This window comes from Protopterus annectens, chromosome 9.part0, assembly GCF_019279795.1.
Source record: "Protopterus annectens isolate FY-2018-M chromosome 9.part0, PAN1.0, whole genome shotgun sequence".
Classification (NCBI taxonomy): Eukaryota; Metazoa; Chordata; order Ceratodontiformes; family Protopteridae; genus Protopterus; species Protopterus annectens.
In genome coordinates, this window is record NC_056743.1 from 285,667,839 (window position 1) to 285,680,768 (window position 12,930).

The following is a 12,930-nucleotide window of genomic DNA, read 5'->3' on the forward strand; positions in this document are numbered from 1 at the left end:
AACGTCTCAGGGAGTGCTCGGATGTAACCTTAAATCCACCCTGTGATGGTACTTGAGGTTAATGAGTTAAGGGAGTGGAGGGAGGAAAGGCAGAAGAAGAGAAAGGAGAAGCTGAGGTCTGACGTACAGCCATAAAGGCACTGAATAGGCCTTGGAAGAAGGCCTGCCAATCTGGCACTTGATCCTGGGGAACTGGAGAAACATGTTTATGTTTTACTTTTTTATTTTTAGGAGCTTCCATGTGATGGAAGATGGATGGGCCAGATGTCGGCCTGCACTCCACGATGTCCATATGCCACAAGGGCCTTCAGTATTCACAAGACATGTTTTCCCCTACCCCGAGTTGAATGCCTATGATTCCCTCATGGATGTGCTGGTAGGGTCCTTCACACCTTCCACTGTGGTACCCATCAAAGGGACATCTACCGATTTTTGGACAGCCTCCTGGCCCACATAGGCCTCGGGAGGGATGTCTGGAAGAGAGGGAGCAGCAGGAATATCAGGCTGAGACTTCTTGGACGTTTTAGGTTGTGGCTCGTCTGAAGGGCTCAACACCACCTCCATATCATGCACTAAGCACTTAAGGTGCTGATTCTCAAGATATAATTTCAGGGAAGCTAGGTGGCTATGAAGGGTTTTTGGTATAAAGGCCTTACAGAAAGCACAGGTCTGGGCCCAAGGAAAACAAGCACAGATCGTGCGAATCCTTATGTGGAATCTGTCTTCCACACTGACACCTGCACTTCCTAGATGACATGTAATCACAGGACAATATAGTAGCCAAAATTTTAAGAAAAAACCTCAACAGGGTACTTATCTGAACCAAAATTCCTGACTTATCTGGCAAACGATGACTGCAGCAGGTGAATGGACAGGCGGCAGAAATGTTCTGATGTTGGTACTAGCTGACGTCCGCTTTATACCTGGTGTCCCTTTATTGATGAAGTACGCTTGTTGATATGCAGCATCATATGTACCTCACAGTAGCATTAGACTTTTGTATACTGGCTGGATGTACGAGCCATCCATGGGTGGACTCCTTCATATTATGAATACTTCAACATATGAACAACAGGACATCTTGAGTTTTTCTTCCTGGCTCTTGCTCTGCCAGTAGGGCTTATCAATTAACAAAAGTTAAACAAACAGATACATTTTATGAAATGTATTTGTTTTGGGCAAACCAAAAACAAAAATATGAAAATGATGAATTTAACTGTTTAGCTCTACCTGCAGCAGGGTAACAAGACAAAACTGCTTCAGATTTGCCAGTGATATTTCGGGAACTGACTTCACTTTAATATGTAAAGTACATTCTCAACTCTCTTCTTTAATGTCCTTCTACAGTGAACTCCCTGTAAAGTATATTTATAAAAGACATAGGCAAAGTCAGTTTCAAAAGTCATGCAACAAAAGTGTATCTAGTCACACTGACGAAGATATAGGTTTAGAACTGGATCTGGATGGTTGGCAGTTTCGGCCAGCATAAGAATTGACAGCAGAATGACATCTCTCTGTTTAGTGCTCTCTTTCTGTTCCAAGGGTGACACACGTAAGCAGACGAAAAGTGGCTGACACGCAGTTGAGGCAGGTATAGAATTCATTGTGTAACAGCACTTACTGTTTCATCAGTAGAGGGAGTATGCTTAATAATACTTATATAATCTACCGTGGTACTGTTGGATTTGTAGCTAGGGAAAGGAATGGCACAAATAGTGAGACCAGAGCTTGTTTGAAGTTCTCCCACCTGAAAATCTTCTGATACAGTCCAAAAAGGAATTTCAGGTTTTCCAAATACCTTAACCTCATACACCTGCAAAGGACAGAGAGACAGATTGGCTACTTCTTCATTCTGACCCCAGGGTGGGTTATATCTAGGCAAATATGGGAAATTTCCCACCTGGCCACAGCCATGACATATGGTTTTATCAGGGAAATGTTACTATAACACTGTAAAATAGTTAACAATAAATTACAAAAAATGCTTGTGAAAATAATAGCATGTACATTCTACAGCTGGTCATTCCTTATTTGTAGTGTCAAAGAAACTGTATTTGTAATAAGAATTTGCAAATATCTACCATTTCATGCATCTCTCAAGTAAGCAGGTACATTGTCAGAACTAGATGAACTCGTTGTTTTATAAAGTGACACTGAATAAAAGCTTCATTCACAGCAAGCATAAGCACTGGAATGATTTAAATTTAACTAAGTGAATGTCTGTGGAGCAAACTTTACTGCATAACACAAATGCATTCATAAAATTCATTTTTTTTTTAGCATTAGATGCACATTTTCTACACATAATCTGTGGAGATAATTGTGATTTACATAATTCAGTGCACTTATAACAAAGCATGGGTACCGGCATTCTGCTACTTTATAAACATCAGATGCACTGAATAATTTAAACATCAGATGTTAGCAATAGCTTTACATTCTAAACAGTTCTACTTAAAAACAAAAATGTAAATTTACACTGATCTGAGGAATGAATACTTTTGCAGCATGACCTGCAGCAGCCTAATTTATTATAACTGGAGAAGTAACACAAATATTAAGGCAGCTAATACATAATTTACATTTTAGCAATTAAAAAAAGAATATACTCCCCTTAGAATAATGCAGTCACAATTTTCTTTATGTTGTTCCACTTCTGAAGAAAGTCGTATAAAATCTTTTTCCTCAACTACTGCTCAGATTTATGAATTCCTACTGTTTTTACATTTAAGCATTGCTGATACAGCTGCTCAGCTTTGAATTATCTTGAATTCAGAACCTGCCTAAAAAGCTACATATAATTAACAAAGCATTGTTTGTTTCTATGAAGTGGTTGCATGTGCAGTATGTAAGGAAAGCAATAATCATTTTTTTGCAAAGCAATATAATATTTCATCATAGAAGATTCATTCAGTTTTACTCATAAAGCAGTTAGGTGTAGTGCCAGCAAAGTATAACTTTACTAATATTAATTACAGCATTGCTATTTGTAGTGAATTTATGCTGGTATTGTGTTAAAGATGCAGACAAGGAATTATGACTACTGATTTAGCAAAAATAAAATTAGCTGCAAAACATGCATTTTCAAAGATTGTGTATCCAGTGAATGTAATGAATCTTCATGTTCTTCAATTCAAAAAAGGGTCCTAAAAAGCAAAAAAGATGACTCAGTGTTTTATGATAACAATATTATCCATGCAAAAAAAGGAAATATCTAAACTGAGTTTTTGCATAATGTCCACACAAAATCTATGCTGTTTCTAGTTTGCAACATTTGCTCAAAAATGGATACAGAAAAAAGTAGTTACAATACTGCAGAACTACATGCAATGCAAATGTTAAGAAACTGCTAATAATAATCAATTTTTAGTACTTCTGTGGCAACTAATATGATTGTCCTTTAGTAACAAATATAATACTGCATGTTAGAATTTATTACAGTTTTTAAGCAGTCATGATAGCTGCTTGCAGGTGATTTCAGACCGACAATGGCACATCTTTATATCTAGTAAGAAACACCTGTATTAAGTATATTTATGTTGCTTTAAGAAAGCAGTAGTCTTAAGCTTTACCTCATGGGCCACTGTTGAGATTTCTATAAAAGACAGTGACACCACTGTGGAATAAGTACCTGTTGTAGTTAGACAGATATGTGATTCATACAACTGACATTAATCTGAACAAGATATTTCAGTCAGGCTTAGCTGAATCCCATATCTCTCAAGTATGCACCTCATTATGAGGAATGTTCCTCATTTTGAGTCTTAAAAAAAGTCCATGCTCCTTGCAGTTACACACTGAAAGGGTCTGTCACATATTTAATGTTAAGTTTTGTTTTAACAGACATCCATGGTAAATAATGCTGAGTTGTTAATTCATCAAAAACCTTTTCTAAGTATAAAGTAACACATTGTAACCATCTTTTGAGCATCCTAGTTGAAACCGTTAGAAAGCTGCTAGTAATTATTCGACATTTTGACCATTTTTCCCTGATTATTTATTTATTGACATCTGATTACTAGGAAAGTCTGATTGGGTAGAAGCCCATTGTCAGTGAAGCCCCAGGGCGAAAATCTCCAAATTATTACAAAATATTTTAAGATGAAAAATTTTACAGTCTTCAAAAATAAAACAAAAACATCTACAGTTTACATAATTATAACAAATTAGACATAATATGTAATGACTGCAACAGTGAAACACGAAGAACATATAATATTCCACTGTTGGCATTTATTACAGTTTTTGAGAAGTCATGCTACATGCTTGCAGGTGATTTCAGACTGGCAATGGATACTGTAGATCAGTGTGTGTGATGTACCTTTAAGAAGCTTTCCAGTGAGTCAACACATGCTTATAAGTACAGAGTACATGCAAGCAAGAGTGCCATTTTGAGTGAGTAGTCAGTCAGTCTAACTGATAGTTTAAATTTAATGTTCCTGCCATTCATGCTGATGTATTTTGTATATAATAAGCTACTTAAAAGAACACTCAATATCTTCTTAATGCACATAAGAGCAGCAATATGGTGTCAGAATGGGATCCAAAGTTACAGCATGAGGCAACCTGTTAAAGCTGGAGGAATACACAGGAGTGGATCATCCCTACTGCTCAAACAACTCACAAAGCAGGTCAGAAACAAATTCCAGGTACTAAAACTTGCTTAAATGATTTATTTTGCTACAAATGTAAAACAAAGCACTCAGAATGCTCAAAACAAATGTCTGATACTGTGACATATCAAACAAAGCTCCTCATTAGCACTCTTCAAGAAAAATCTTGATGACTGAAAGGGAAATAGGAAATTCACCCTGGGGATCACTTCTGTGGCTCTGCTCGACAGGGGCACAAGAAAATAAATTTCTTGAGTGGCGAAAGCCAAGGTCCCTTTTTGGCTAGGCTTATATAGGTCCTAGGGCCAATAGCCTAGTACCTATGAACCTATATTGATAAAAATATTCACAATAATTACAAAAACATCTGAAACAATAACCAAATCACACAAAATGTACAAAAAAAGGAAAACAAACATATATTTCACTATGTGCTACATTTTCATATTAACTAAACCTATTCAAAGTATCCAAAGTGTGCAAAGTAATTGCAAGTGTGTGCAGTATTACAGTGCAGTTACTTTGCAAAGTAAAGTTATTTCAAAGAATGTTTCACATGGTACAGTTATTTCAAGGCATATTTCACAGAGTACAGTATTTCAGAGAGTTTATTGTGCATTTGATTATTATTACAAGTACCTGGTGTGTGTGAATGTTCATACATAATTACAAGGGTCAAGACTGCATTTTGTTTTACTATAATCTGTGGGCATGGCAGAAGGTTTTTGCAGACCCACACCACTTGTGTTTGATAACAATATTGCAGAAAATTGGAGAGTGTTTGAGCAGGAATATATTTTCATACAGGCTGCTTTTTCTAACAAAGACACACATACAAAAGCATTTATTCTGCTTAATTCAGCTGGTTCGGAGGCCATTGAAAGAGAGCGTTAATTTGTGTATATACCTGTTATGTTTGTAGGGGAGGGCGAAGACTGCCATATTGTGGTACCAGCTGAAACAAGGGAAGATGCAGAGTGCTTAAAATGTAAATTTAGAGAAATGTGCAACCCCAAACGAATATTACAATGGAAAGGCACTTATTTTACACAAGGGATCAATAGCCTGGTGAAACTTTTGCAGCATATATAACTGACTTGAGAAATAAGGCTAAAATGTGCAAATTTGGTGATTTGAGAGATGAGTTGATAAAAGACAGTATTGTGTGTGGTGGTAATAATGACACAGTGACAAAGATTTTGCTTTGAGATAGTGATTTAACTTGAAATAAGGCCATTGAGATTTGTCAGATATATGAGCTTACAGAAAAGCACACAAGTATGCTTACAAATGAGAATAGCCATGGAAGGCACAGTGACAAAGCTCATGTTGATAGTGCACAGTGACAAAGTTCATGTTGGTAGTATGCAGCACATGGTTAAAGGAAACTGGCCCAAGCACATGGCAGCTACTGCAGGTCCTGTAATACTCCCTAGGAAACCCCAGAGTCTTTCCAGCAAATTCCAGAGCATGCTCAGTGAAGCATAAGGGTGAGTCAGCAAACTCAAAGAATGTGCCTTCACCTAGCCTCACAGTCAACTGTTGTAATTGTGGTGGAAATCATGAATCTAAAAGAGAAAAATTGTGAGCTTCTGGTCAGCAGTGCCACAAATGTAAAAAGTGGAATAATTTTCAAAGGTTTTGTAAATCAAAAGAGGTCCATTCTTTTAATAAAAGAGGGCATTCCAAGAGGCAAGTTCATAAATTAGTAAGCTGCAACCCTTCTTTTTATGTTGACGTTGTGTCTGTGGTTGGTGAAACAGTTAATGCAGTAGATTTGTGGGCAAAGAATGAGATCTTTTGCACTGTCTGGATTAATTGGACTACCATAGCGCTCAAAGTAGATAGTGGCTCAAAGTTCAATGTTATGCCAGCGGAAATGTTTGCTAGAGTAAAAGCTGCAGAACAACTTAATTTGATAAAGTGTGTGAAGCTTGTTGCTTATGGTGGTGAAGAGATTCAAACCGAAGGCTCAGCAGTGCTTTCAGGTTACTCTGCTGGGAATAGCTATGACTTGCAATTTTTCATAGTCAAGAAACACATGCAGTTATTATCAGGCCTCAGAGAGTTTGAAAATGGGACTGCTTTCACTTAACAAGGAAGTCCACCATGTAAGCCCGAACAACAGCTCATATTTCACCCAAACTATTTTTTTCTGAGTATGCTGATATTTTTACAGACAAACTAGGCAAACTACCAGTTTTGTACTCTGACGTTAGACCCACAGGTCAGCCCAGTTGTCAGACCAGCACAGAAAGTTTCATTAGCAATGCAGAGCAGAGTCAAAGCTGAGCTAGACAAAATGGTGCAGCTAGGAGTAATTTGTCCAGTAGAAGAACCTACTGAATGGGTATCCTTCATGGTAGTAGCTCATAAGAAAAGCTCAGATGATATTAGAATATGTATTGATCCAAGACATTTCAACAATGCATTAAAAAGACCCCATCAACCAATACACACACACAGAGGTTGCTGCCCTCATTCCAAATGTCACTATTTTTTCTGTCTTAGATGCAGAGAATTACTTTGGGCAAATTATGCTTGAACAAACATCTTCATTGTTAACCACATTCGGTATGCCATTTGGAAGATACCGATTTCTGAGAATGCCATTTGGAATAAATTCAGCCAGTGAAGTCTTTCAGCGTGTGATGGAGCAAATTTTTCTGGGCTATCAGTGTGCTATTATAGTAAATGACATTCTAATAGGAAGTAATGGTGAAGTAGAACATGACAGAAACCTCAAGAAAGTTCTGGAAAGAGCATGTGAAGTGAATCTTAAGCTGCATCCTCAGATGTGCAAATTCAGGCTATGAGACATTACTTATGTTGGTCACTTGTTTACTAGTTCAGGCTTGTGACCAGATCCTTCCAAGCAAACAGCGATTCTCAAGATGCCAGCTCCAGACAATGTTTAAGCCCTACAACATTTTCTTGGCATGGTCAACTATCTAGGCAAGTTAATTCCAGATTTAAGCCAACTTTCAGCACCATTACAACAGCTGACGCACAAAGATGTAATATGGTCATGGTCAGAACAGCACCAAAGAGTATTTGATGTCCTGAAGCAGAAAATTGCCAACCCACCAACTCTCAGCTACTATGATGTTCACAAATCAGTTACTCTTTCCTGTGATACTTCTAAGTTTGGTCTAGGTGCAGTCATTCTTCAAGAGAGTAGACCCATAGTCTATGCATCAAGAACTCTTACTCAGACTGAGATGCAGTATGCCCAGATTGAGACAGAGCTTTTGGCAATTGTGTTTGCATGTTCAAATTTCCATGATATTTATGGTTGACCTATCCAGATCAAAACTGACCACCAACCTCTTGTTACTATTTTGAGGAAACCTGTGCATTCAGCTCCAGCTAGACTGCAACATATAATGCTCAAATTACAGAAGTACAATTTCAATCTTGTTTACACTAAAGGCAAACTTCTTTACCTTGGTGATACCTTATCCAGACTGCCTAGAAAAAACACAGAACAGCATGACAATGAGCAACTGGATTCTGAGGTCATGGAAGTGAGAAATTTTTCTTCCACACATCCTGATGAGCTCAGAACTGACACAGCTTCAGATCTAATTCTCCAGAAGCTAAACCTCTATCGGCTGAGGATGTCCTTTCAAAGCAATCTTTTTTACCAGTAGAAGTGCAACCTTCTTTTCCATACAGAGATGAGATTTTGTCAGGCAATGGTATCATCATGAAAGGTCCTAAGGTGATTGTTCTGAAGTCCTTGCAACAAGAGTACATTCAAATCTTGCATCGTGGCCACCCAGGAACTGATTCTACCAAAAGAAGGGAGAAAAATGTAGTGTCTTGGCCTTCTATGTCAAAAGTTATTGAGAAAGTACTTTCATCTTGTTCGGTATGTAATAGTATAAAGCTGCATCAACAGAAAGAACTCCTTCATTTAAGTCACTTCCTGAACTACCTTGGTTGATAGTAGCCACAGATATCTTTGAGTGGAATGGTCAACATTATTTGGTGTTAGCAGACTCTTATTCAAATCGGTTTGAGATTAACCTACTTCCCAATCTAACTTCCAGTATTGTCATTACTAAGTTAAAGCGACATTTGTCTGTCCATGGTAGTCCACACAGAGTTATTTCTGACAATGGTGCCCAGTTTACAAGTCAGCAGTTCAAGAGATCTGCAGAAGAGTGGGACTTCTTTCATATTACAAGTAGTCCTGAATACCCTCAGTCAAACGGCTTGGCTGAATGTGCAGTTCAAAGTGCAAAACAGCTGTTAGAGAAATCCAGGCATGATGATACTGATGTTTTTCTAAACTTGTTAAATCTCAGAAACATTCCTCATGATAAACACCTTGGTTCACCTGCCTAGAGACTTACGTTGAGACAAACCAGAACCATACTACCAATTAGCAGTAATTTATTGTTTCCATGTGCTAAGAATAACAAAGCAGTAAAAGCCCAACTGTTGAAAACTCATTTGTCCCAGAAATCTTACTATGATAAAACCAGAAAATGGCTCTGTTCTTTATAAAAAGGGGAGATAGTGAGGATGCAGACATCAAAAGCTTTTGCTTGCATCAGATTTGTGAAAAGTCAGAAGCCAAGATTGTACATTGTGGAAACACAAGACATGGAATTCAGACAAAATTGGAAGCATTTGTTACCAGTGTCCAAATCAGTGTTACAGCATCTTGCCTGTGACAAAGGTTCTAGTTCTCAGAGTGAGTTGTCCAATGTTATTGTTCCACAGAACATTCTGTCAGCAATCACCGTTCCTGAGAAAATCCCTGAAACTCCTCATGCAGAACATTCCCCAGTGAATGGCCCTGTTGCTAAACACAGTCCTAACTATTATGTCACAAGATCAGGTCACATCTCGAAACCTAGTTCCAGATACACATTAACCGGGATATGATGGCTGTTTTTCTTTTATTAGTGTCTGTATAACTGCATGCCTATTCAAATGTTATTGTTTACATGAGACACCTCAGTAAAGAGGGAGGATGTAGATCGGTGTGTGTCGTATACCTTTACGAAGCTTTCCAGTGAGTCAACACATACATACAAGTACTCAGCACCTGCAAGCAAGAGTGCCATTTTGAGTGAGCAACCATAGTGTTTCCATACAAGTATGCAATCAATTACATAGTTCACTTAAGTTTAATATTCCTGAAATTCATCCTGATGTATTTGTATACAATAAACAACTTAACTGAACACCCAAACCTCTCAACATCTTTTTAATGCACATAAGAAGAGTGACAGACATCTTTATATATATTTAGTACCAAAGATCTGTGTTAAGTACATTTACATTGCCTTAAGAAAGCAGCAGAAAGATTATGAAAGGTAGTGTTTCACATTTTGGAGAAGGAAGATCAAGAGCAGTGCTGAATCCTGTTACTTTCTAAAAAGAGGCAGAGCATGGGACTGTGGAGGAAAGAAGTTTCCCTTTATCCTTACATTGTACAGTCTCAGAGATGAATTACTTAAGATCCAAGGTACTAGGGTGCAAGGGAAATGCTTGTTGTCTGATTTGTTGCAAACCTGACATTGTTGAAATTTGTAATGTATTCACTGACATGTTGACTTTTTTAATGCATTCAGTGCCATCTAAGATCTATGATGGTTCATGCAACTACTATGAAACCCATCTTGGACTACCACAAAAATCTATATCCTGATATCACAATCTCAGAGTGAGTGTGCATGTGTGTTTGTATTTATGCTTTAGTGCCGAACTTTAAATATTTGAATGACACACTTGTATACGCTTATCCTGAAAATCAACACCATGAGCTCTGTGACAAAATAACTTGTGCAGGATTGAATGGACCCCTTCTCATTATAAAAATATACAGTACATTCTACATGTGCTTTCCAGATGCTAAAAAAGGGTTCCTAATTATTTCTCATCTTACCTGCATTTAGGTTCATAGGTAGTTCCTAGGCTATTGGCCCTAGAGCCTATATAAGCCTAGCCAAAACGGTACCCTGGCTTTTACCACCCCAAAAAATTATTTTCCTGTGCCCCTGTCGAGTAGAGCCACAGAAGTGATACCTGGGGTGAATTTCCTATCTCCCATCCAATCATCAAGATTTTTCTAGAAGAGTGCTAATGAGGAGCTTTGTCTGATATAGATAGGTAGTTTGCTCCAGAGTATGGGAAGTCTCTGGGACAGGAATCTATCCCTCCAGCATGTTCTGTTTATTGTGGTGACAAGGTTTAGGTCCCTAGAGCATGTAGCTTGGAGGGAATGGGATTTCTTTTAAGTGGAGCATGTCCAACAGCTTTGGGTTTGGCACAGCTTTGTATGTTAGGCAGAGATCGCCTCTGAGTAGGCGATATGCGCTGGAGTAAAGCTGGAGCTTTTTGAGACGGTCTGTGTAGGGCATCTGTTTGAGGCTAGTAATCCTTTTTGTGAGGTACTTCTATGGCCTTTCTAGTTGTTGCAGATGTCTTGTGAGGTACATACCAAAAGAGGCATTGTACTCTATAATGGGTCTAATGAGTGACGAGTAGAGGGGAACAATGACCTCTTTTTTTCCTGGATGAGAAATGTTTTGTGATGAGGTGTGCCACGTAGAAGGATTTCCTGACTACTGTGGCAATGTGATTATCAAAAGAGAGACTACTGTCCACCTGTGTCCCAAGGTCTCTTATCACACTTTCGGTGTTAAGTAGACTACCACCTATGTGGCAGTTCATGGGTACAGAGTTTTCACCAAAAGGGATGACAATGCACTTTATGGCACTGAGCTTGAGGCCATGGCTTTGACATCAGGCATCTGTCTCAGTGAGGCCCTTTTGTAGGATGTCCACATCGTTAGAAGTTTCGATTATGGCTCCTACTTTTCAGTCATCTGCGAACTTCATTAGCCAAAGACCTTCTGTGTTAGCCTGTACTTCTGAAAAGTAGATACCAAACAGGAGAGACCCAGGACTGAACTCCACTTGTCACTGGTCTGAAGTTGGATTTCGAGTCTGCTACTTTCACAGTGTGGGTTCTGTCAGTGAGACAGTTGTGACATAGGGATTTATACCTAGTTTAGTGAGTTTATCTATAATTCCAGAGTGAGGGATGGTGTCCAGACCTCTCAACCGCACTGAATTCCTTGGTAATTACCGGTTTTGAGGCCAAAATAATGGGGTGCCACGAATTTCCGAGTGGCTCCTTTAATTCCTGATTTTTTTTTTTTTTTTTTTTTTACAACTTGCAGCTTTAAATTAATGGCAGCTGTACAAATTTAAGTTTCAGTCCTCCCAGCACACACCAACAGTTCAGGTAAGGAAAAAAAAAAAGAAAACAGACCCAGGCCGCTCTGCTTTAATTCAAATGTGCTTGTGATAAGCTTTATAGCTCAGTGTTTACACTCGGACTGTGTGTGGGGTAGCTGGCCACTCCGGGTATCATTCTTAATAATTGGTAGCAGCTTAGCAGAGTGGAAGCAGCAGCAGCTATTTTATTTAATATTTAAGACTACAGAGAGTGGTTCATTACTGGCAGTAGTTCTGTGTTTTTTTTTTATGCAGAGTGGCTCTGCTGCTGTGACCGGTGTATTAAGCAGGTTGTGTGATTTATTTAAGACTGCTGCACACAGAGGTTCCCTGTTGTGTGTGTTTTATTTAAGACTGCAGAGCTGTGTGTGTGTGTTTTACTAAAATCTGCTAAGTTATCTGATACATGGCCATTACAGTAATTGGCGAACGGCTGTTAGAGTGGTTCGTTGTTGGAACTGTTTTTGCTAAGCAGACTGCGTGGTTCATCGTTTCAGCAATTTATTTAAGGTGTATGGTTCACTGCAGCTACAAGATTAGCTATGGTTCATTTCCAAGACAAGGTGGCCATTCCAGTGAATTGTTCTAATAAATTGGTGGCAGTCAGAGTTCAAATCTGTTCAGCTGGGGGCACGGCGGTGGAGTTCAAATCTGATACATGGCTGTTCCAGTAGCAGCTAAGCAGAGTGGAAGCAGCTAGTTTTAAGGAGAGTGGAAGCAGCTAGTTTTAAGCAGAATGGTTTGCTGCAGCTATTTTTATTTAAGCAGACTGTCTATGTGTCTAACTCTATTTCATTCAAGCAGACTGGTTTGATAACAGCAGCTATTTTAAGCAGAGTGGTTCATTGGAGCTAGTTTAGCTAAGCAGACTATGTGGTTCGTAACATTGTTCCAGCAATTTATTTAATGTGTGTGGTTCATTGCAGCTAGCAGATTAGCAGTAGCTATGGTTCATTTAAATTCCAAGACTAGGTGGCTGTTCCGCTGAATTGTTCTTGATAACTGGCGGCAGAGTTCAAATCTGTAAAGCTGGTAGCAGAGTTCAAATCTGATA

At 38.6% G+C, this 12,930-nt stretch overlaps 1 protein-coding gene across 2 annotated transcripts in view; it reads right to left on the minus strand.

Moving 5' to 3' along the window:
* Positions 1 to 2,485: 2,485 nt before the first annotated feature.
* USH1C (USH1 protein network component harmonin) overlaps positions 2,486 to 12,930 on the minus strand; it is a 3,114,702-nt gene continuing 3,104,257 nt past the window's right edge. For both annotated transcript variants that reach the window (XM_044082874.1, XM_044082873.1), the window contains one exon: positions 2,486 to 3,146. In XM_044082874.1, coding sequence (XP_043938809.1) covers positions 3,134 to 3,146 — 13 coding nt within the window. In that variant the 3' untranslated portion in view covers positions 2,486 to 3,133. The remainder of the gene's footprint in view (positions 3,147 to 12,930) is intronic.